We start from the raw sequence: 24,963 nt of genomic DNA, 5'->3' as shown, positions 1-24,963 counted from the left end.
GAGGCATCACACTTCTGGACTTCAAACTATACTACAAGGCTACAGTAATCAAAACAGCATGGCACTGGTACCAAAACAGAGATATAGACCAATGAAACAGAACAGAGGCATCGGAGGCAACACAACATATCTGCAACCATACAATCTTTGATAAACCTGACAAAAACAAGCAATGGGGAAAGGATTCCCTGTTTAATAAATGGTGTTGGGAAAACTGGTTAGCCATGTGCAGAAAGCAGAAACTAGACCCTTTCCTGACACCTTACACTAAAATTAACATCCAGATGGATTAAAGACTTAACATAAGACCTAACACCATAAAAAACCTAAAAGGAAATCTAGGCAAAACCATTCAGGACATAGGAGTAGGCAAGGACTTCATGACCAAAACACCAAAAGCATTGGCCACAAAAGCCAAAATAGACTAATGGGACCTAATCAAACTCCACAGCTTCTGCAAGGTAAAAGAGACAGTCATTAGAGTGAATTGGCAACCAATAGAATGGGAAAAATTTTTTGCAGTTTACCCATCTGACAAAGGGCTGATATCCAGAATTTATAAATAACTCAAACAGATTTACAAGAAAAAAACAAACAAGCCCATTCAAAAGTGGGCAAAGGATATGAACAGATACTTTATAAAGAAGACATACATGAGGCCAACAAACATATCAAAAAATGCTCATCATCACTGGTCATTAGAGAAAAGCAAATCAAAACTACATTGAGATACCATCTCACGCCAGTTAGAATGGCGATCATTACAAAATCTGGAGACAACAGATGCTGTAGAGGATGTGGAGAAATAGAACACTTTTACACTGCTGGTGGGAGTGTAAATTAGTTCAACCATTGTGGAAGACAGTGTGGTGATTCCTCAAGGACCTAGAAATAGAAATTCCATTTGACCCAACAATCCCATTACTGGGTATATATCCAAAGGACTATAAATCGTTCTGCTATAAGGACACATGCACACGAATACTCACTGCTGCACTGTTTACAATAGCAAAGACCTGGAATCAACCCAAATGCCCATCGATGATAGACTGGACAGGAAAAATGTGGCACATATACACCATGGAATATTATGCAGCAATCAAAAACGATGAGTTCGTGTCCTTTGTAGGGACATGGATGAACCTGGAGAACATCATTCTCAGCAAACTGACACAAGAACAGAAAATGAAATACCTCATGTTCTCACTCATAGGCGGGTGATGAACAATAAGAACACATGGACACAGGGAGGGGAGCACTACACACTGGGGTCTATTGGGGGGAATACGGGAGGGACAGCAGAGGATGGAGAGGTGGGGAGAGATAGCAAGGGGAGAAATGCCAGACATAGGTGAAGGGGAGGAAGGCAGCAAATCACACTGCCACGTGTGTACCTATGCAACTATCTTGCATGTTCTTCACATGTACCCCAAAATCTAAAATGCAATAAAAAAAATTATCCCCTAACAGTACAGTATTTCTATTTCTCCAGCTCCAAGTTTTCATGTTCCACCTTCATCATAGTATTATTTTGTAATATCTTATACAATATTTTTCTTTATATTGACTTTAAATTGATACACTATTTCACCAAGATTTGTACTAATAATAATACTCATAAAATCACAGGTTTGATGAAAAAAAATCCTTCAAAATATTATCTTTCCTATAGAATAAAGCATTTAACTGGAAATACGATCTTTCACAAATTGGCAATAAACTCTTTTGCCTCTTTTGTCTTTTCCCCTTCCCAATAGTTCCCAATGCAACAATTTGGGAGTCTGTATTAGTCCTGCCTCACACTTCTATAAAGAAATAGCCAGGCCGGGCGCGGTGGCTCAAGCCTGTAATCCCAGCACTTTGGGAGGCCGAGGCGGGTGGATCACGAGGTCAGGAGATCGAGACCATCCTGGTCAACATGGTGAAACCCCGTCTCTGCTAAAGATACAAAAAATTAGCTGGGCATGGTGGCGCGTGCCTGTAATCCCAGCTACTCGGGAGGCTGAGGCAGGAGAATTGCCTGAACCCAGGAGGCGGAGGTTGCGGTGAGCCGAGATCGCGCCATTGCACTCCAGCCTGGGTAACAAGAGCGAAACTCCGTCTCAAAAATAAAAATAAAAAGAAATAGCCAAGACTGGTAATTTACAAAGAAAAGAGGTTTAATTGACTCAAAGCTCCTCACGGTTGGAAAGGGCTCAAAAAACTTATAATTATGGCAGAATGGGAAGCAGGCACCTTCTTCACAAGGTGGCAGGAGAGAGTGTGAGCATGCAGGAAAAACTACCATTTATTAAATCATCAAATCTCATGAATAATTCACTCACTATCATGGAAACAGCATGGGGAAAGCTACCCCATAATCCAATCATTGAGAAATCATTCCCTTTCTCAACTCATGGGAATTACAGGTTCCTCCCTCGACACAATGGGATTATGATTCTAGATGAGATTTGGTGGCAGCACAGAAAAAAACCATATCAGAATCCCTACCAGATGGCATAGTAACAATAAGTGGTTTCTTCTTGTAGTACTCCAGGCTTTTCTGCTTTATCTCTGAAAGGAGTGATAGGATGTTTTCTGTTCCTCTTGATGTCACCAATACCTAGAACATAGCTGGCTTTAATACGTACCTACTGAATCCAAGATCTGTGATAGATAGCCAATAAATGTCAATTTTAATCCTATTCATCACAGTGTACAATTTCAAAATGTCTTCTTTTAGGTATTTATGAAGGAGCTCAAATTTGTTAAGTTGATAAGGTGCAGAAGTGTATCACAGTGAGGTGAAATAACACATATGAGGGGTAGAAGCCAACTGTTTGGTAGGTTTTGGAAACTAGATAGTTCTGTGTATGGCTGGGAAAGAGAAATAGGCTCACAGCAAAGCAGTTGGAGAGAAATTCTAAACACTAGGCAAAGATCAATTCAAAGAGATTTAGTTTTCTTTGAATTTTAATAAGGGAAGGAAGTCATGTGGTATCATTGTATTTGCAAAAGTTTAGTCCAGCAGCAATGAAGAAAACTCAATGAAGAGAGAAAGGCTGGAAGCTCAATGATGTTGTATTTTAGCTGGTCAAAGCCAAACATGAGGGAGTGCTCTAGCTGTGACAGAATGCTCAGAAAGGCTGGATGATGGTTAATAAGAGAGATGTCGGTTAGGTAGGATTCATAGCACTTAGTGATCATTCTGATTCACATTGTCTGGGTGCTTATAATGTAACATTGTAAGATATCCCAACAGTTTATCTACCACTTAAAAAAATGACAAACTATGAGATGCTATTGAGTATAAAGCATATTTTTATTTTAGAGACAGTAAGATATGAAACAGTCTAGAACTCATGAACTGCAGCAAAGTTTTAGAACTTCAACCAGGGCTATGGCAATAGAAAGTACCTACCATGGTGCATAAATCCCAGTATTAGCAATGTTTTTTAGGTTAAAGACTTCTGTCCACACGAAAATAGCTTAGTAAATCTGTTACCAAACATCGTATCTTATGGATTGTTTGCTTACAGACTGGGAAGCTTCAAATGAAAGTAATGGGTAGTAATTTGTGATTCAAAAGAATGAGGGAATCCTAGGTAACAGCACCATGGTATTAGGGTTAAAAGCACCACAAGTATACGCAGGTAAACAAATAAGACAGTTGTTGGGTCATGACCAGAAAGAGAGGCAAAAGCATGTCAAACCAAACTCTTCCTATTACTTGCTTTTCAACTTCAGGTAAATAGCTGACAGGCACGGAGGAGGAGGAGGAGGAGGAGGAGGAGGAGGAGGAGGAGGAGGAGGAGGAGGAGGAGGAGGAGGAGGAGGAGGAGGAGGCTAAAACAAAAACTATGGATACATGAAGCAAATTCCCACTCTCAGAATATTTTTTCCTAGAGTTTTTGCACTTCTTTTGGTTTGCTTGTTTTTCAAGAGTGTAAACCCTCATACTGTAATTTTTTATGTCAAAGCACTGTAGGACTGTAAAATGAATTTTTTACAATCATGTCCATGGAGCATTCATAAAAGAATATAGATCTTGATTTAGTCTAAGTGAGTTGTACAACTTCAGTATCCCCATTGAGGGAAATTTAACTCATGGAACCAACTGTGTTAAATTTATTGGTGTGTATCCCATGTTAAAAGTTTGGGAATTGGCAGTCTTCTCTAGAAGAAGCTATAAAAGATAATAGGGGTTGGAAGTCTCTAGGCTTTGCACTGAATTAAATTATGTTAATAATAAGAAACACAGACATGCTTCACAACTCCTCTGTCTCCGTTTCTTCACACTTAAATGGGGTTAGGGCTTCAAAATTAATATAATAATCACAGGCTTTTCTGATCATGTGCTAAGGTGAACACAATTGATTTCAAGCAATATTATCCAGACTAACCTTCAAAGTAATAATCATCACTGCACAATATGATGAAGAGGGAGCTGTTTATATACAACTTTTCAAACCAGTAATCTCTGTGCCATTTTTTCAGCTGTGTATAAAAACCTTCCTCTCTGGTATTTGACTACTAGGGCTTTTGTGTCGTAAGAGACCAAATACAATATTTTTTTACTATGTAACCTAAAATTCTCAATAAAGAATCCAAAAATACTCAGAGTAATATTTTAGACATGTGTTCTCTCCCAGGTTTATTTGCATTTTTCTTCTTCCTTCCTTCCTCCTTTTTTAATGTCACTAAACATTCATTGAACCCATGGTATAAGGCAGGCATTGTGATATGTACTGCAGACATGAAGATAAATGGGATAGGCATATTAATAGCTCCTGCTCTTAGACTGTTCTTGTCTTATAAAAGAAATGGACATATTGTTGGCTAAAAACAACAAAATGTGACATGGAGAAAGGGACAGGGAAGAGAGAATTCTTAGAAATATAGAAAGGGGCAACTAACTGTCTGCAAGTCCCAAGAGAACAACAAGAACTCATACACTCACAAATTACATTTAATTTTGAACAGTGTGAGACAGTTTATTTACCAGGAAATGAAAGATCTATGTGTGTCTTAGAGAGTGAAGGTAACATTACCATAGGAGAGAGAGTCATGAGCAAATATCTGAAGAATGACAAGTATTTTGTTGCAGTCAGACCCTAGATTATGAGACGAGATATCAAACTTAAAAGATTGTAAATAGACTTGCATGGCATGCTGAGTAATTTTTGTATATCTTGTAGAGAGCAGAAACAAGTAAAAGTCATTTCCATACTGTATTTTTATAATTACACCAGTAAGTAGAATGGGAGATTTGAAGAAATGGACAGGAGGCTATTGCACAAGTTTAGGTAAGAGGCAGTAGTAAATGAGAAAGGAGACAAGTTGCTATTTGAGAAATATCCTTACAAGAGAACAATTGTGCTGTGACCTGAGGATGAGGGGGAAAGAAAAAAGACAGAGCAAAGGATGACTCAGAATTCTAACTTGGGAGAATAGGTGGACTGGGATGCCATCAGCTATGACTGGGAATATGGAGCAGAAACTGTTCTGGGACAGAAAATCAGTGACTTTAATTTTAGATACCCTAGGTTTTAACTGTCTGCAGAATATTCAGTAGTTAATTAAACAAAAGACTCTGGGTCTCGAAAGAAATGGCAGAACAGGAAATTTTAGGTTTTACATTAAAACCACAGAAGTAGATAAAGTGAGCCTGCAGAGAGGAGAAGGGAAGATGTTGAAATGATGAGAAACTGTAAGTTTATCTTTTTCTAAATGGAAAAGAATGCAGGGTTTTTCTGTAAAAATTCAGACCACACAAAAGTCATCATCTAAATATCTTCCTTTTCATCTCACCCAGATACGATTCCATTCTTCATAAACAATGATGACTCAACACCCATATTTAATTAATATTTTTCTCTGATTGTGGAAGAAAGGACCCCATACTAACAAGAAATTTGAGGTTCTAGAAACCGGAACCAACAGTAAATTCAAGTTAAACTCCTGTTTCAAGTGCCCCAGAAGTCTGAATTTTATAAAATAGGAAACTATTTCCGCTGCCCACCACTAATAGAGAATTATTAATAATATGTTCTGAGGGGCAGTCAAAAACAGGAAGAGATCATTTCTCCAAATGTATATAAAGAAAAGGAAAAGAATAACACATAGCTTCCTATATATAAATGTGAATTCAGGCATTAGTAAGCTGTATTAAATTTGCCAAACTTGTGGGAAAATATTAGGCAGCAAAAATTTTATTTTCCAAGAGTTGTCATAACTGCTTTTACATCTGAGGCAAACTTGTCTGATAACAGTCATGCCCCGCAAGTTCCCAGATGATGAAACCCCACCTAAATCTTCAACCTCACCTCCTATCACCCTTTCTCGGTTACCCTCCTGTAGCCTAGTTTGTCCTCTTTATGTTGCTCTAACATGACAATTTCTTTACTATTTTAGGACATGTTAATATCACTACCAGAAATACCCTTCCCCAAATACGTACATGATAGCCTGATCACATGGTAATAATCTCCTCAGACTTTCCTTGATACATTCTGTCTCTCACTGGCACATACATACACACACTTACACACACACACACCCCCTCACTCTCTTACCCCTTAAGCTTCTGTTGCTATGGTTGCAAAATTATATTATAAAATGTGTGTTTGTTGTGTTTCTTGCCCATAAAACTGTAAGTAGCAATAGCATGAGGATAGCATCTTCGTCTTAATTCACTGTTGTATCCCCAGCCCCTCGGCTCATAGAACAGGCTCACTGAGAAGTTTTTGAAAGAATGAATGAAGAAACAAAAGATAATTTATTACATTTTAAACTTCAAATCTCCCTCCATGGCTTTATATGCACTATGGAAGAAAAGGTTTACATTTGTACAAAAATTAAACAGAACAGTTCTCTTCTCATTTTGCTTCTAATTATAGAATTTAGATACATTCAACAATGAGCCCCAGCCTCAGTGAAGACAGACTTGGATATAGGACTTGTGTATATACTCCCATGACAAAATAATTAAAATGCAAACTCACTGAAAAGTGAAATGGAACCCTCATTTGTTTTTTGTTACTGTGTATTTTCTCAATCAATAAATCCTAAAACTACTATATTGTATATAGGTTGGTGAATATTTTTAATATTAAGGAGATATCTTTATACTCAAAATGGTGGTGATCAGCTAATGATTAATATTTTTAGAGTCTTCATTTTACAATGAAGCTATACTAATATACACTCAGCTGCTAAATTACTGCTCAGCTAACTCACCCTTTCACATGATTTGGTTTTTTTGTTTGTATTGTTTCAACATAAATATGGCAAAAAATGCTATTTTGGGTTAGTTGCTTGTTTCCAGTAAGAGTAGTCATGACATCCATATATAAATGAATTAATTTAAATACATCTCAGTTTTTATTATTGATACATCAGTCCAATATTAATTCCAGTTCTCCAAGTAGATTAATATATATTACAGCCTCCTATATTTTCTTGAGACCACTAAACATGTGTAGTGGAAAAAATAATGAAAATTATCATCTACTGACAACCTATTTTATAACAATTAAATAATAGAACATCTCCCACATTTTTTATTTGTACAATGTAAGCATTCTCAGCTTAAAAATAAATTAAAACTCAGAAAAGTTATCTAACTTAACCATGTCTTCCCAAACCAGTACAATCTCAAATCGATACTTAAGAGTTTTAATTCAAGAAAGCTTACCTCTTTACATAATTGTCATGATTTCTCAGGAGAAAAAATTGAGGCACAAATTAGAGAAATTACTTACCTGAAACAACAAGAAGAGTTAATATTAAAACTAACTGATATTTGCTGTTCTCCTGAGGATTTCTTTTCTTTTTTTTTTTAATTGCATTTTAGGTTTTGGGGTACATGTGAAGAACACGCAAGATAGTTGCATAGGTACACACGTGGCAGTGTGATTTGCTGCCTTCCTCCCCTTCATCTATGTCTGGCATTTCTCCCCATGCTATCTCTCCCCAGCTCCCCAGCTCCCCACCCACTGCTGTCCCTCCCCTATTTCCCCCAATAGACCCCAGTGTGTAGTGCTCCCCTCCCTGTGTCCATGTGTTCTCATTGTTCAACACCCGCCTATGAGTGAGAACATGAGGTATTTCATTTTCTGTTCTTGTGTCAGTTTGCTGAGAATGATGTTCTCCAGGTTCATCCATGTCCCTACAAAGGACACGAACTCATCGTTTTTGATTGCTGCATAATATTCCATGGTGTATATATGCCACATTTTCCCTGTCCAGTCTCTCATCGATGGGCATTAGGGTTGATTCCAGGTCTTTGCTATTGTAAACAGTGCTGCAATGAACATTCGTGCGCATGTGTCCTTATCCTCTCTACGCATATGTGTTCAAACCTGTCACACTCAACTTCCTCATACGGGCATAAACTTTAAATAGCTTTTCTGATAGTCTTCCGGTATAAATGCTTTGGCACACATATATGCGATAACTATATTAAATACGCATCCCATGTCACAAGGAGAGTCAAAGGCAACGAGAATTCATAGAATTTAGCTTCATCTGAATATCTTTCTAAAACTCAGAGCTAAGCAGCCACATCACAAAGCATTCTCCCACCATCCTCAGAAAAGAAAAGAAGAAAGTTAATACTTGTAGAGGAGATTTTTTACTTCAGTATATACTTTTTTCCTTTAGTAGTTCAGCAAGGGGCAGAATGGTTGTCTATGGCTTGAATATTCTTAAACTAAAGTGTCTCCTGGACAATTCTATATGTTACCACATTAGTCTGCCCCATGTTTATGCTCAAAATAAAAGTTTCCGAAACCAACCTGAGATAGAAGAGATTAGAAAAAGATAAAACTCTTCCTAGTCCCAGGATGTGCAAAGCCATATCTTTTTACCTCACATGGACTCAGGAAAGATTTCAGAACCATCAGGTATTTCCCCACCCCCCACCCCCATCTCCCTAACCAAATAGGCAGCAACAACAGAAACAGGCAGGATGTACCTGCAGTCTTTGCTCCTATGGCATTACTATTGTAAACAGTAGAACACAAAGTTCTTGTACATCGGAATAAAAAAAGATGCAATTACTATTGAGCCAATGTAATCAACTGTGGTTTTAAAATACCTAGTAAGTATTTTGGAAATAATTCAATGTTTTTAATTTTATTTTTATTTTACATGCAGTTGTAAATAAAAAAATCCCATATGCTATATATACACAGTTGCAGAAACAGAAAATGACCAACTCATGCTGACTTTCCAGAGGAGCTCAAGGAATTTTGCTTCATTCATAAAGTTAACATAAATAGCATTTGCATAAATGATGGACACTAATACTAATAGCAGAATCAAAGAAAGGATGATATTAATTGAAAACTTCATCAAATTTGTTGTTTAAATAATCCTGGTGGTAATATATGGAGGCTTAGAGATTAATATAAAATCTATTCTCTTCAAATTATATATTTAATTTTAAGCACTATTTCATTTTCTCTCCTAGGAAGATAATTTATTAAAAGGCATATTTGTTTTCAATGGATAAAATTAAAGTCATTAACTGGCTATTCAAATTTGTAAGTAGTAAAATTCTCCTTTGGAGTATACATCAAAATTAATTTTATACCCAATCTTATAGCCAAACACAATTCTCTCTACTAAACAAAGAGCCTTGGAGAAAAAAGAGAAAATAATTTTTAAGGCCAAAAACAATTATTTTATTGAGAATGATAGTTTTCAGCTTCATCCACATCCCTGCAAAGGGCAAGAATGCAACCTTTTTTATGGCTGCCTCGTATCCCATGGTGTATATGTGCCACATTTTCTTTTCTTTATCCAGTCTGTCCTTGTGGACATTTGAGTTGGTTCCAAGTCTTTGCTATTGTGAACAGGGCTGCAATAAACATATGTGTTCATGTTTCTTTAGAGTAGAAAGATTTATGATCCTTTGGGTATCTAACTAGTAATGGGATTGCTGGGTCAAATGGTATTTCTATTTCCAGATATTTGAGGAATTGCCACATTGTTTTCCACAATGGTTGAACTAATTTACACTCCCACCTATTTATCCACATCAGAAAACAAAACACCACATGTTCTCACTTATAAGTGGGAGTTGAACAATGAGAACAAATGGACACAGGGAGGGCAATACCACATACTAGGGCCTGTTGGGGGGACTAAGGGAGGGATAGCATTAGGAGAAACACCTAATGTAGATGACAGGTTGATGGGTGTAGCAAACCACCATGGCACCTGTATATCTATGTAACAAAAATACATGTTGTACACATGTATCCCAGAAGTTAAAGTATAATAAAAAAAAATTTACAGAGAGGCTGATATATTTTAAAGAGTTCATTATAGTTTCTATTACTTTTTCTAATAACAAATACACTTGTTTGGGTCATGTACAGTCTTTAAAATAAAATTAAATGTCATTTTAAAAGAAGGTGCATTTCATATTTTCAGACCTTATCAGCATAATTTTTCTGTAAACAGTTCATTGAATGGTTTTGATAAAGTATTTATAGAGTAAAATGCATAATACAGTAATTATATAGAAAATACGTAATTTTTAAAAATGATAATTCACTCCACCTTAAAATTATGATGTCTCAAAACACTTTATTTAGTTAAATATAATCTTTTGCTGTGCAAAATATGCCTATCTTATTTTTTAAAGAAAACAATTGCAGTCAGGCAGTAAACAAGGATGGAGGGAACGAAGGAAGACAAGGAGAATATAAAGAAAGGAAAAAACCTAAACACAGTCAGAAAATAGCCAACACTAGGCATTTCTTTTTACTGGAATGGAAACATGTTCTTAAATGATTCGTCGTAATGATATGAAACACATGAGTGATGAATGATAAAACCATTCCAACAAGATTCTTAAAACTATCAAATTTAGAATGCCACAGGAATTTTTTTTGAATTATAGAAGCCATCTTGATGCAAAATTCAAGTTGCAAAATGTCTACTTTTTTTTTTTTAGTTTCACAATCTCTTTCTCCACTGCTGGTGACATTTTCATAATGTGAGACAGCAATTCGTTGAAAAATTTCATTTTTTTCAGAAATAATCTCTAAACTGAAGGAACTGAGTGACACCAGCAGCCTGCTTCCATGGTATTATCTGGGCTTTTTAAGTAAAGCATAATGTCCTCCAAGTTCATCCACACTGTAATAAGTGTCAGAATTTTATTCCTTTTTAAGGTTTCATAATATTCCATTGTATTTAATACCACATCTGCTTACCCATTCATCCATCAATAGATGTTTGAGTTGTTTCCACTTACTGGCTGCTGCAAACAGTGCAGGTATGAATATTTGTGTGCAAATATATGCTCTAATTCCAGGTTTCATTTCTTTGAGTATATACCCACAGTGGGATTGCTGGATCATGTTACAAATTCATGTTTAAGTTTTGAAGAAATGTCATATTAAAAATATCAAAATTCCATTTTTAAATTTTTATTTTCCAAAGTGGATGCACCATTTTACATTCCTACCAGTAATGTGCAAGTACTTTAATTTTCCCACTTTCTTACCAACACTTGGTATTTTCTGAGTTTTTGTTTGTTTCATCCTTTTCAATAATAGCTACCTTAAAAGGTATCAAGTAGTATCTCATTGTCATTTTGATTTGCATTTCCCTAATCAGTGTCATTGAGCCTCTTTTCATGTGCTTATTGCCCATCTGTGTGTCTTCTTTGGAGTAATGTCTAATCTTGCCTATATTTTAATTAGGTTGCTTGGGATTCTGTTGTAGATTTAAGAGTTCTTCATATATTCTAGATACTAATTCTTTATCAGATATGAGTTGCCACTATTTTTTCTCATTCCATGGGGGGAAAAAATCTGTTTGTGGTGTTCTTTGATAGACAAAATGTTTAATTTGTATGAATTACAATTTATCTATTTTTTTGTTGCCTGTGCTTTTGGTGTCATCCAAAAATATACATATCATAGCCAAATGGAATGTCATGAAACTTTTCTCCTGTTTTCTTGGAAGTTTTCCCATTCTAGCTTTTATATTCAGTTTGTTTTATATGGTGTTACATTTTAAGTTAATTTTTATATAGGGATAAGGGTTCAATTTCATTCTTTCACATGTGTATATCCAGTTTTCCCAATGCCATTCATTGAAAGATTGTCCTTATCCCATTAAATGGTCTTGCTACACTTATTGGAAATCATTTGGTCATCTATGTGAGAGCTTATTCCTGAACTCTGTATTCTTTTCCTTTGGTCCATTTGTCTCTCCTGATGCCAGTACCACCTTGTTTTGATTATTGTAGCTTTGTAAGTTTTGAAATCAGAAAATGTGATGTCTCCAACTTTGTTCTTTTTGAAGACTGTTTTGACTATTCAGAGTCCCTTGGGATTTTACATGAATTTTAGGATATATTTTTCTATTTTCTATTTCTGCCAAAAACATCATCGAGATTTTGATAGGGATTGCACTGAATCTATAAATCACTTTGGGTATTACTGACAGCTTAAAAATATTGTTGTCCAGGCCGGCCGCGGTGGCTCACGCCTGTAATCCCAGCACTTTGGGAGGCCGAGGCTGGTGGATCACGAGGTCAAGAGATCGAGACCATCCTGGTCAACATGGTGAAACCCCGTCTCTACTAAAAATACAAAAAATTAGCTGGGCATGGTGGTGCGTGCCTGTAATCCCAGCTACTCCGGAGGCTGAGGCAGGAGAACTGCCTAAACCCAGGAGGTGGAGTGAGCCGAGATCGCGCCATTGCACTCCAGCCTCGGTAATGAGAGCGAAACTCCGTCTCAAAAAAAAAAAAAAAAAAAATTGTTGTCCAATCCAGAAATACTGAAACTGTGAAGCGATTCACTATGCACTGGTTACCGACTCGTCTGAGTCCAATGAGACAGAAGACCCATACATGTAACAAATTACATGAAGCAGGCTTACCATTACTTACAAATAGGAAGGAAGGGACAACAGAAGCCTAGGATTCATTACAAGCCAGGCTCCAAAGCTCAGGAAAGCTGCATAGGTGAAGATGGAGTCTTGTCAGAACAAATCCATTTGTACTGCAGCTGAGAGGCCCAGGAGAGTAGTCGCCTTGGGTTTTACACTCTGAGGGTAACAGAATTTGCAAGACTAAAGCATTGAAAAACATCCTGTTTCTAGGGGAGACTGAACAGAATGGAAACTAAATGAAAAGACAGTAACTGTCCTCATGATTCAAGGTAATGTAAAGCTATATTCGTGTGCCACTGAAAACCATCTCAACTGACACTGGTATTACATGCCCCCCACTCTATGAAACACTGGCCTAAGTTTTATGGACCTCAAATTTTTGTCTGTCATCTATTATTTTCATTCTGAAGGAACAGGAGAGACAAATACATTTAAGAGAAAGTAAAGTCTGAGTTAGCTTAGGACAAGTTGCCCTCTTTTACGGTAGAAATGCATAAGAAATTAGCATTACAGTTTTCTGTACTAGCTGTTTTCTCAATTCATATATGATTTAAATGGATTAGGAGATCTTTTTGTACTACCTGTATAAGGGCATATGACCAGTTTAAATCCATTTAATCCCAGTTTTCCATTATCGGAACGCTAAGTATGTGGGAGTTATTTATATCCTACTGCTCCAGGATTCTCCAAAGTCTGATTGCAAAATTCAAAAAATTGCAACCTGAGGCATAAATAGGTTAAATCTTTTCCATCCTTTAGTCACAATTTTTTTCTAGCATCCTGTACTTCTTTTCTTGATTTAACAGTTCAAATTTCAGTTCCCATAAAACACTGGAATCAAGGCTCAATGTACATTTCATGTAAGAATTCAGTCTGCATGGTGCTTTTTTGTTGTAAAACCATTTAACATTCATATGAAAATAATTATCTTAATGTATTTGTTCTATTGCCATGCAGAGGAAATAAGCCAGATTTAATGTCTGTGCCCTATGATAAAGGCACTGAATGTGGTTACTGCCCCACGGACTGCAGCCAGAATTTGTGTTGTAAGTAAGGAGGATTAGGGAGGCATAGCATTAGGGGAAATACCTAATGTAGATGATGGGGTGATGGATACAGCAAACCACCACCATGGTACGTGTATACCTATGTAACAAACCTGCATGATCTGCACATGTACCCCAGAACTTAAAGTATAATTTAAAAAAAAGAAAAAATTATCCTTACATTGGGGAAAAAAAAGTCACTTTCTCTTTTGCCATCAATATTGCTATATATCAAAATCAATATTTGAAGAGAAATGGAAGATATAGAGATGAGATATGTGACTATAGGAACAAATATATGCATATATTAATAAGAATGAAAGTATCATGGCATTTAGTTGTCTACATGTGTAAGTAAACCAATAGAGATCAAAGAGACAAACAGATCACTGGATTGAAAATGAATATTTAAATTTTATCAATGAAACATTATGAGAGCTAAAAATATTTTCTTAATGGATTGTGCTACTTCATATTACTGTATTTTTGAAATTTGTGCTGTAATTACAGAGATAGAAATACATTTCTTGGCTTATTTTTTTAAGCTTAAAATTATCTTCATTATCTTTTATCAGTCACCGTTAGTCTCTACATTAGTCACTTTTTCTACCTACTGCTTCTAATCCCAAGATCATAAATCTCTCATTTTTGCATGGTTATATTACTTATAAATTTCTTTGTTAATCTCGCCATACTCCTGACTGCTTAACCATATTCTACCCAGTATTCTATCCCCCTCAAGGCTTAGTGCTCCTGTTTAAGACAATAGGATTAGGTAAACTAATCCTTGCTAACTTCTTTCTAAAAATGCTATTAAATCTTCAGCAAGTATTTATTATGCAACCACGTATAATGTGTTCATCATAGTTTAATTCCAGAGAGACCTTGTAAGATAACCTAAAAGAAATGACATTGATTTTACTGTATACTTCATCTCTTAGTAGGATTAGTCACATCTGATTAGCATTCTCACTTGTGTACATGATTTCAAAAGTTATTGATGGGCCTTCTCCGTTCTGAGTCTCCTGAAATGAGTATATACTCATTAGGTTGATAATATACATGGATTTAGATGAAGATGACTACATGCTCACACTTATGCTTCTGTGACATCATCATCATCCTGAATATTTGTACATTCCTTGTAATAGGCAGGGTGCTTTTAAACACATTATATTTGAAATCCACTCAGCATTATTTTAAGATAACTATTATCATTCCCATTTTATAAGGCATAAGATTAGAGGAAGGAAGGGTGGGAGACCATAGTGCACTCCACTTTCTTCTTTTCTTTGTTCACTCTGCTTCCAGATCTTTCTTTTTAAATCTTTTTAAAATAATTTCAACTTTTATTTTAGACTCAGGGTGTACATGTGCAGGTTTGTTACATGGACACTTTGCATGATGCTGAGGTTTGGAGTACAATTGATCCTATCACCCAGGTCATAATCATAGTACCCCGTAGTTGTTCAACTCTAAACCCTCTCCCTCCCTCCCACCAGTAGGTCCCAATGTCTATTGCTGCCATCTTTATGTCCATGAGTACTCAATGTTTAGCTCTCACTTGTAAGTGAAAACGTAGTATTTGGCTTTTTTCTATCTATGTTAATTCATTTAGGATAGTGGCTTCCAGTTACATTCATGTTGCTGTAAAGGACACGATTCTGCTCTTTTTTAAGGCTACATAGTATTCTATGGTATATGCCACATTTTCCTTATCCAATCGACCACTGATGGCACTGGGGCTGATTACACATTTTTGCTCTTGCGAATAGTGCTGTGATGAACATACAAGTTCATGTGTCTTTTGGTAAAATGATTTATTTTCCTTTGAGTATAATATACCCAGTAATTGCTGGGTTGAATGGCAGTTCTGTTCTTTGAGAAATCAACAAACTGCTTTCCACAGTGGCTGAAGTACCTTACATTCCTACCAACAGTGTATAAGCATTCTCTTTTTTTCCACAACTTTGCTAGCATTTGTCATTTTTTGACTTTTTAATGAAAGCTATTTGACTGGTGTGAAATGGTGTCTCACTGTGGTTTTGATTTGTATTTCTCCGACTAGTGATATTGAGCATTTCTTCACGTTTGTTGGCTGTTTATATGTCTTCTTTTGAGAAATGTCTGTTCATGTCTTTGCCACTTTTTAATGGGGCTATTTTGGGTTTTTGTTGAATTAAATTCTTTATAGATTCTGGATATTAGACCTTTGTTAGATACATACTTTGCAAATATTCCCTCCCATTCTGTAGATTGTCTGTTTACTCTGTTGACAGTTTATTTTGCTGTACAGAAACTCTTTAGTTTAATTAGGTCTCCCTTGTCAATTTTTGCTTTTGTTGCAATTGCTTTGCAGAACTTAGCCATAAATTATTTCCCAAGGTCAATGTCAAAATAGCTTTTCTTAGTTTTCCTTCTAGGAGTCTTACAGTTTGAGATCTTACACTTAAATCCATCTTGAGTTAATTTTTGTATATAACAGGGGTCAAGTTTCATCCTTCTGCACATGACTAGCCATCTATCACAGCACCATTTATTTAATCGTCTATGTATCATAAGCTATACATGAATTCTTACTTTTCAAGGAATTTTTTAATAGGATAACACTACCAGAAACTAAATGGTATATAATTTTATCTTGTGATGAGTTTAAAGGTTTTTCATGATATAAAGAAAGCATTTCAGAATCATTAAAAACGGTATCCTAATATATGGTAGAGAAGAGTAGAGCTCTAGAGTACCTGTTATGTAACCAATCACTTAGTTTGGGTCTTAACTCCATCGCTGTCTAGCTATGTGATCTTAGGCACATAATTAACTGCACTGTGCCATGCTCTCCTTGTGTGTACATTGAGGATAACAATGGTGAACTCTGCACAGTTACTCAGCATTGGGATGTTGACATGGTTATATTAGTTTATACACATTAGAGACTTAGAGTACTACCTGCCATAGTATAAAAGCCTGATAAATATTTTTTCAATTATTCTCACTATTAATAACAATTTTAGAGGTAGAAGTTTTGGATGTTTGGTATAATTTTAGCCTCACCTTAAGGCATGTCTTGAAATATTATTATTGGAATAGCAAAATATTTACATACCATTTGCCTCTTTTTCATTAAAAATAATAAAATGAAAATCTAAAATATAGACCATACCTGTTGATTAAATGTTAGAATGAACATTTATTACGTCTAAGTCTGCATGCTTGTATATATAAAAAAGTATATACACATATATATTTAAAGCTGCACTTTAGATCAATTTTCACTTGTTGCTTTTCCTTGAACTCTTGCTAAAACAATAGTAATCTACTTGTTATTAATGGGTAATAATAACTTAGCATATTGCTTTATTTCAGCAAACCCTTAAAGATACTACAATAAATGTACAACTATAATGCTTTGCAAGATCATTGTAATGATTAAGAAGTGAAAACCACTTGTGAGGTCACATGTCAATGTAACAAAAATGAAATAATATAAATCTGATTCTTTGCATTTGTTTGCTTACAAAATAATAATCTTCTTTGAGGCATGATGGTATGTGTAATTATAAAGTACAACTTTCCATATACTTCTGGATTTAGATTGAAATATAGGCATAATTATAACAAAATGGAGACTTGTCCTATTGGAGAGTGATGCTTTCAGATTTTAATCAAGATTCCTATAATATTTATCGTTCTGATACCCACAATTATTTTGATGTTCAAATAAACTTTTCACATTTTCTTTTTCTTTTCTTTTTTTCTTTTTTCTTTCTTCCTTATTTATTTATTTATTCATTCATTCATTTTTTGGAGACAGAATCTCACTCTGTCACCTGGGCTAGAGTGTAGTGGTGTAATCTCAGCTCACTGCAGCCTCCACCTCCTAGGTTCAAGCACTTCACCTGCCTCAGCCTCCTGAGTAGCTGGGATTACAGGCACCCACCACCATACTCAGATAATTTTTGTATTTTTAGTAGAGACAGGGTTTCACCATGTTGGCCATGCCGGTCTCAAACTCCTAACCACAGGTGATCCGCCCATCTTGGCCTCCCAGAGTGCTGGGATTACAGGCGTGAGCCACTGCACCTGTCTTTTTATTTAGTTTTTCTACCAATGAAAAGAATCAACCAACAACTTACTTGATAGTTTAGGGAGTTGCCCTTCATGTAGTATAAAGTCTTTGTTCTTCTGAAGGCTGGATTAACTTGCAAGACTTTACAGGTAAAAATGACTTTGCAATCTGCTCAAATTTGTGTCTGAGTTTTATTTGACTTAAGGATAGGGATTTATAATATCCCTCTGTCTCTCGCCGTTAGAATCCAAATTAAATTAAGTCCAGCTGAAATGGCAAATCTATAGGGACAGAAAACAGAACAGTGGTTGCCGGGGCCAAGGGTGAGTGTGGGAGTTGATTACAAAAGACATGAGGAAATTTTGGAAGGTATGAAACAGTTCTATATCCCAATTGTGTTGGTGACTATGTGACACAATTTGACAAACAAAAACCTCTTTTGTTTGTCAAAGTTCATAGAAATGGACACTAAAATGGGTAAACTGTACCTATAGTTAGTTAAATTATGCCTTAATAAAGCTGGCAAAAATATTAAAAGTAAGTACAACATAAATTTAAATGTAGTCCACAATTTCCCTTTCTGAGGCTGGAAATGAGTTTAGTATCACTCAGTTGTTGGGAAGGAGGCTACCATTAGATAGTACAATATTGCTAGGGTTTGCCCTGTTCAAGATTGAGGTAGCTGTCTAGTCCCTGTAGGCTTTGCCCTTGCCCAAGCATGTGTTTCATTCCAAGGTTAGGTCTGTCCAGGTGGCCTTTCCTACTCTCTACATTAACCTTGGCCATGATGGTATACTGAGAGGCTATAGAATCCAAGTTATCAGGCACAGATCCCCAGCTAAGGTAATGACATCACAGGGAGAGGTTTTCCAAAGGACCCATATCCCAATCACTTATGAATACTAAAACCCGTATGCCTCTTCCACTCTGGGAATCCAATCGTCTTCGGGGATTTGTAGTTTACACTTCCTAAGCCCTCAAAGTATTCAGCTCACACTTCCTTCCTATTCAATAGACCTTTAATCTTTCAGAAGTTAAAAAAAATCAATTTAGGAATTTTTTTAACTTTTATTTTATGTTCAGGGGTACATGCACAGGTTCCATATATAGGTAAACTCACATCACAGGGGTTTGTTGTGCAGATTATTTTCTCTGGTCCTCTCCCTTCTGCCCTCACTCCACCCTCCAGTGAGCCCCACTGTGTGTTGTTCCCTCTACATGTTGCCTCTAAGTTCCCCTCTATGTATCCTCCTCTATGTATCCATGCGTTGTCATTATTTAGGTCCCACTTGTATGTGAGAACATGCAGTATTTGGTTTCCTGTTTGTGCATTAGTCTGCTACGGATATTGGCCTCCAGCTCCAGTCATGTTCCCATAAAGGATATGATCTCATTTTTTAATGGCTATATAGTATTCCATGGTGTACACATAGCACATTTTCTGTATCCAATCTGCCACTGATAGGCATTTAGGTTGATTTCATGTCTTTGCTATTGTGCATAGTGCTGCAATGGACATACACATGGATGTGTCTTTACATAGAATGTTTTATATTCTTTTGGATATGTAGCCAGTGTATTAATCTGTCATACTGCTAATAAAGACATACCCAAGATTGGGTAATTTATAGGAAAGAGGTTTAATGGACTCATGGTTCAGCACGGCTGGGGAGTCCTAAAAATTATAGCAGGAGGCAAAGGAGAAGCAAAGGCACATCTTACATGACAGCAGGCAACAAGAGCTTGTGCCGGGGAATTCCCATTTATAAAACCATCAGATCTCATGAAACTTACTCACTACATGAAAACAGTATGGGGGAGACCACCCCCATGATTCAATTATCTCCACCTGGCCCTGCCATTGACACATGGGGATTATTACAATTCAAGGTGAGATTTGGGTGGGGATACAGTCAAACCAAATCACTCAATAATGGGATTGCTAGGAGAAACTTTTTTAAAATAAGCCCACACCACCCAACCCATACATTCAAGTTTCCTTTCCAGATTACTCCCCAGCCCCAGAGATCAGGAAGAATTCAGATTTTAGTATAATTCTTTGGTACTTTACTAAATAGCAAAACCTATTAAAGGAAAAAGAGATAAATTCCCCTTTATTTCTACTTGGTAATCTATTTATTAACAAGTTATCCAGGTACATTGAATCTTCACACATTATTTTAAAATAAAAAAATTACTGACCAGATCTATAGATAGAAAGATCTGGTTATAGATATTATAGAAAGAACTCTCAATCATTAAATATGTTACTCTTCATCTTTTGCATTACATGGATCTTTCCATTTGAAGTTTTGTAGTGTTTGTTTGTTTATTTATTTATTGCCATGCCCAGTATGTCCCAGTTGAATATTTTCTTTATGCTTTGATGCAGAATCATGCAATATTTTCTCCTGTAAATTAATCTAATGTGAAGCCTATGGAATCATCAGAGGAATTAGTTTATTCTATTTGTATCCTGATGGTGGCACCCTTCCATGACCTCTCTTCAACTGGGACTCTTAGCAAGCTAATTAATATTTTTACTTAAAAGGGTAAAATGCAATAGCAAAATCACGAACATCAGAAGAGTACAATACCAGGCTGGAGTACAGTCTTGTAATCTTGGCTCACTGCAACCTTTGCCTCCCAGGTTCAAGTGATTCTCTTGCCTCAGCTTCCCAAGTAGCTGGGATTACAAGTGTGCACCACTATGCCCAGCTAATTTTTTATAATATTTTTAGTAGAGAACAGGGTTTCACCATGTTGGCCAGGATGGTCTCGATCTCTTGACCTTGTGATCCACCTGCGTTGGCCTCCCAAAGTGTTGGGATTACAGGCATGAGCCACTGCACCCGGCCAGTTATTTCTAATTATAAATTAGTAGATGGACTTTTGACTCAGAGAATGGAAGTACTCATCCTATGGATGTCAGTGTTTTCATTGCTGTGACAACATTACCTCATTGTAAATTGATAAGCTGGCATGCTGTAAACAAGTCAGCCCATGGAGGTTGGTCATTATGGGTCAGATGAAAGAAGCATCTACTCTAGGAGTATTGACACAAACATTTCTGGATCTTCTGCGTTGAGGGAAGTCAGATTCCAGTGTGTGGTGATTTCTCAGGGAAGGTACCTCTGCCCTTTAATCTCTTTTTCTTTTTTTTTCTTTTGAGACAGAGTATTGCTCTATTGCCCAGGCTGGAGTGCAGTGGAGTGATCTTGGCTCACTGCAACCTCTACCTCCTGGGTTCAAGCAATTATCCTGCCTCAGCCTCCCAAGTAGCTGGGACTACATGTGTGTGCCACCATACCCGGCTAATTTTTTGTAGATAGGGTTTTGCCATGTTGGCCAGACTGGTCTTGAACTCCTGACCTCTTGATCTGCCCACCTCGGCCTCCCAAAGTGCTGGGATTACAGGCATGAGCCACTGCGCCTGGCCCCCTTTAATTTCTTTGGGAAACATTTTGCTGTCCTGTTTTCTGGTGGTGACAATAATAATGATACACTAGAAATATTTATTTCTTTTTTTTTGAGACAGAGTTTTGCTCTTGTTACCCAGGCTGGAGTGCAATGGCACGATCTTGGCTCACCGCAACCTCCGCCTCTTGGGTTCAAGCAATTCTCCTGCCTCAGCCTCCTGAGTAGCTGGGACTACAGGCGCACACCACCATGCCCAGCTAATTTTTGTATATTTAGTAGAGATGGGGTTTCACCTTATTGACCAGGATGGTCTCGATCTCTTGATCTTGTGAGCCACCCACCTCGGCCTTCCAAAGTGCTGGAATTATAGGCGTGAGCCACCGCGCCCGGCCAGAAGTATTTATTTCTATAATCTGAACACTAACTATATGGATAGAATGTCTATCTTCTGCTTCCTTTCTTTCTGTCTTGAAGATAGCATTATGTTGGGTTCCTTAGCAATAAGTATATGATCAGAATATAAACTTCATTTACCGCATGTGTATTTCAGTGTTGAACTCACCAATGGACATTTGATGACATGATCCCAAAATTGCATAAATTACTGAAGAACTGAAAGCTGCATAAGCGATGTTGAGAGGAGGAATCAGTTGCCTTGCCAGCAAAATAAGTGTCAGGCCTGAAAAGCAAGATAATTTAAGAAAAAGTAGCTTGGCTTTAAAAGTCACCTTAAATATAAACTGTAAAGAACATTTAAAATAAAAACGATCCATGTGTGTAGCTGCCTGAGTGTGGTGATTGTATTTCTAAACATGGAGTCCTTCATTAGTACTTTTTATTGTCTTCTTTGATTCCTAGCTTATCTTCCTATTTTGCCATATGCTTTTACATTTCAATTCAATATCATAGGCTTAAACATCTTTCACTGCAGGATCTTAATGTTAAACATGTGAAGCAAATACCAGAGCAGTAAGACCGCTAATTCCAACAGATCAAAAAGCAGCACCATCCTTATTCCTAGTCTAGCACAAGAAGGCCCTGGGAATTCTCCAGGGCTGAAGATAAAACTGGAGAGCAAGGCAAGAATCACACTTCACTGACTTGAAGTTGGTTTGTGTTGGTTCTCTTCTACAGCCCAATCACTCCAACCTCTTCCTTCAGCTCCTTCTTTACTACTTACTTTCTTTTCTAAGAAGCACCGTGTGAATTTGGAAATTCTGAAGCAAATGGACTCACAGGCATAGAATCATGCTTTTGATGTTTCAAGCCCATACTTCCTTCCCTAAGGGTCTGTCCTCAATTTACATCATACCAACATACTCATCTAAATTCAGTATGAATTTAGTTAGCCGATTTATTGTCTTAGATAAGCAAGGCTCCTTTTTATAAGACATTTCAAGCATATACAAAAATAGACTATAATGAATTCCATATCTACCCAGCATCCACTTCAACAATGGTCAACCCATAGCCAATCCATGTCTCCTTTCCTCTCCCACCCTATATTACTTTGAAGCAAATCCAAGGCATTTGATTATTTAATCTGTAGATATTTTGGTATGTGTCTCTAAATGATAATACTCTTCTAATTTAACTGCAATAGCATCATTATCGACTCAGTGTTCAAATTTCCCTGATTATCTCACAAACTATTGTTGTAGAGGGTCTCTAAGATGATCCACAATGGCCAATTGGCGTTCTTGCCCTTGTACAACTTCCTCTCCCTTAAGTGTGGAACCGACTTACTAACTTCTTTCTTTCTTTTTTTTTTTTTTTCTTCATATGAGCTGTGGCTTTGTTGTATACTAACTTGTTTCTAAGAAGTAGACTATAACAAAAATGACTTGATGACACTTCTGAGATTTGGTTGCAAAACGACTTTGGTTTCCATCTTGGTTTTTCTCTCATTCAGGTCACTAACTGCCAGAGGTGACTTCAAAGGTTTGTAATCTATACAGTCAAGACAGAGTCCTGGGCTTAGAAGGACTCTGCACTTGGTTTAATGCTTTGATGTCACTGTCTTGAAATTCTGAATAATTATTGAACTAAGGGCCCTGTGCTTTCATTTTGTATTGGGCCCAACACACATAGTCGGTCCTGCCAGTTGCCATGTTATGAATATGGAGAAGCCAAAATGAGGAGGAACTCAGGCCTGCCAACAGCTGCGTGAGTGAGCCTGGAAGCAGATCCTCCAGCCTCAGCAGAGCTCTGAGATAAACTGCCATCTCACAAGAGACCTTGAACCAGAGGTATGGTGAGTTTTGGGGTGGTCTTTAAAAAATTATTTGCTGTTACATGTTGTGCTTTGTTTTACAATCTGTGTGTTTAAATCAGGACCCAAATGTGGTTCTCACGTTGGTTAATATGTCTCTTAAGTCTCTTGTAATCTGTAGAGTTTTTTTCACCACATTTTTTTTTCTCTAGGCAAGGCTCTACTGATTGCAAGAAAGAGAAAACCTACTCAAATTAGCTTAAGTAAATTAGGAACTTTATTTAAAAGGTTACAAAGGGCAGTTTGACCTCATCAAAGACTGGAACCAGAATTCAAAAGCCATCAGAATCCAAGGTTTCTACTTCCCCATTCTCTTTGTCTCCAGGGTTTATGGTATCCTCTGTCTTTGTTACCAGTTTGGGGATATTATGAACAATATTGCTATGAGTATTTTTTGTTTGTTTGTTTTGTTTTGTTTTTTGAGATGGAATCTTGTTCTGTCGCCAGGCTGCAGTGCAGGGGCGCAATCTCAGCTCACTGAAACCTCCACCTCCTGGGTTCAAGAGATCCTCCTGCCTCCGCCTCCCAAGTAGCTGAGACTAGAGGCACACGCCATCATGCCCAGCTAATAGTTTTGTATTTCTGGTAGAGACGGGGTTTCATCATGTTGGCTAGGATGGTCTTGATCTCTTGACCTCGAGATCCACCTGCCTCAGCCTCCCAAAGTGCTGGGATTACAGCCGGGACCACCTCACCCAACCACTATGAATATTCTTGTACATGTCTCTTGGTACACAGATCTACAAGTTTCTCGAGAATACATAGCTTGAATTACAAGTTCTAGGGCATTTACTGAATAATGCCAAACTGTTTTCCAAATTATTGTGGAATTTATACTCCTACCAACAACATATAACCGTTCCCATTATCCACATCTATGCTAGCACATGATACTGCCAGATTTTTAATATTGGCATGTATGGTGGTAACTCATTTCAATTTCATGTTCCCCTTTATTACTAATAATGTGGAGCACCATTGTCTAGTTATTTTGTATGGATTTATAGGAGTATGTATATTATAAATAAATCCTTTTCTGTGTATTGTGTTGCAAGTATCTCCCATTCTGTGATTTGGTTTTCAATCTTTGGTGTTTTGTTTTTTTTTTTTTTTTTGAGATGGCATCTTGCTCTGCCTCCCAGGCTGGAGTATAGTGGTGTGATCTTGGCTCTTTGCAACCTCCACCTTCTGGTTCAAGCGATTCTCCTGCCTCAGCCTCCTGAGTAGCTGGGACTATAGGTCCACACCAACAT

General features: G+C 37.0%; 1 protein-coding gene across 14 annotated transcripts in view; it reads right to left on the bottom strand.

The window, feature by feature from the left end:
* LOC103795960 (testis anion transporter 1) overlaps positions 1-24,963 on the bottom strand; it is a 152,972-nt gene that overhangs the window by 107,722 nt on the left and 20,287 nt on the right. For 3 of the 14 annotated variants that reach the window (XR_013534270.1, XR_013534271.1, XR_013534269.1), the window contains exons 4-6: positions 21,973-22,117; positions 18,086-18,299; positions 12,892-13,059 (exon numbers count right to left, since the gene is read on the bottom strand). Coding sequence is in view for 2 of the 14 variants with exons in the window: in XM_078369372.1 (XP_078225498.1) it covers positions 18,271-18,299; positions 22,001-22,117 (146 nt within the window). In the remaining 12 variants the exon portion in view is untranslated. Of the gene's footprint in view, positions 1-7,335; positions 7,743-12,891; positions 13,060-18,085; positions 18,300-21,972; positions 22,118-24,963 lie in introns of those variants that run through there. The other 11 variants (XR_004741833.3, XR_013534277.1, XR_013534279.1 and 8 more) reach the window with 7 other exon arrangements.

This window comes from Callithrix jacchus, chromosome 4 (genome assembly GCF_049354715.1).
Source record: "Callithrix jacchus isolate 240 chromosome 4, calJac240_pri, whole genome shotgun sequence".
In the NCBI taxonomy this organism is placed as follows: Eukaryota; Metazoa; Chordata; class Mammalia; order Primates; family Cebidae; genus Callithrix; species Callithrix jacchus.
The sequence above is the reverse complement of the archived record's forward strand: the minus strand, read 5'-3'. Positions and strand labels throughout refer to the sequence as shown.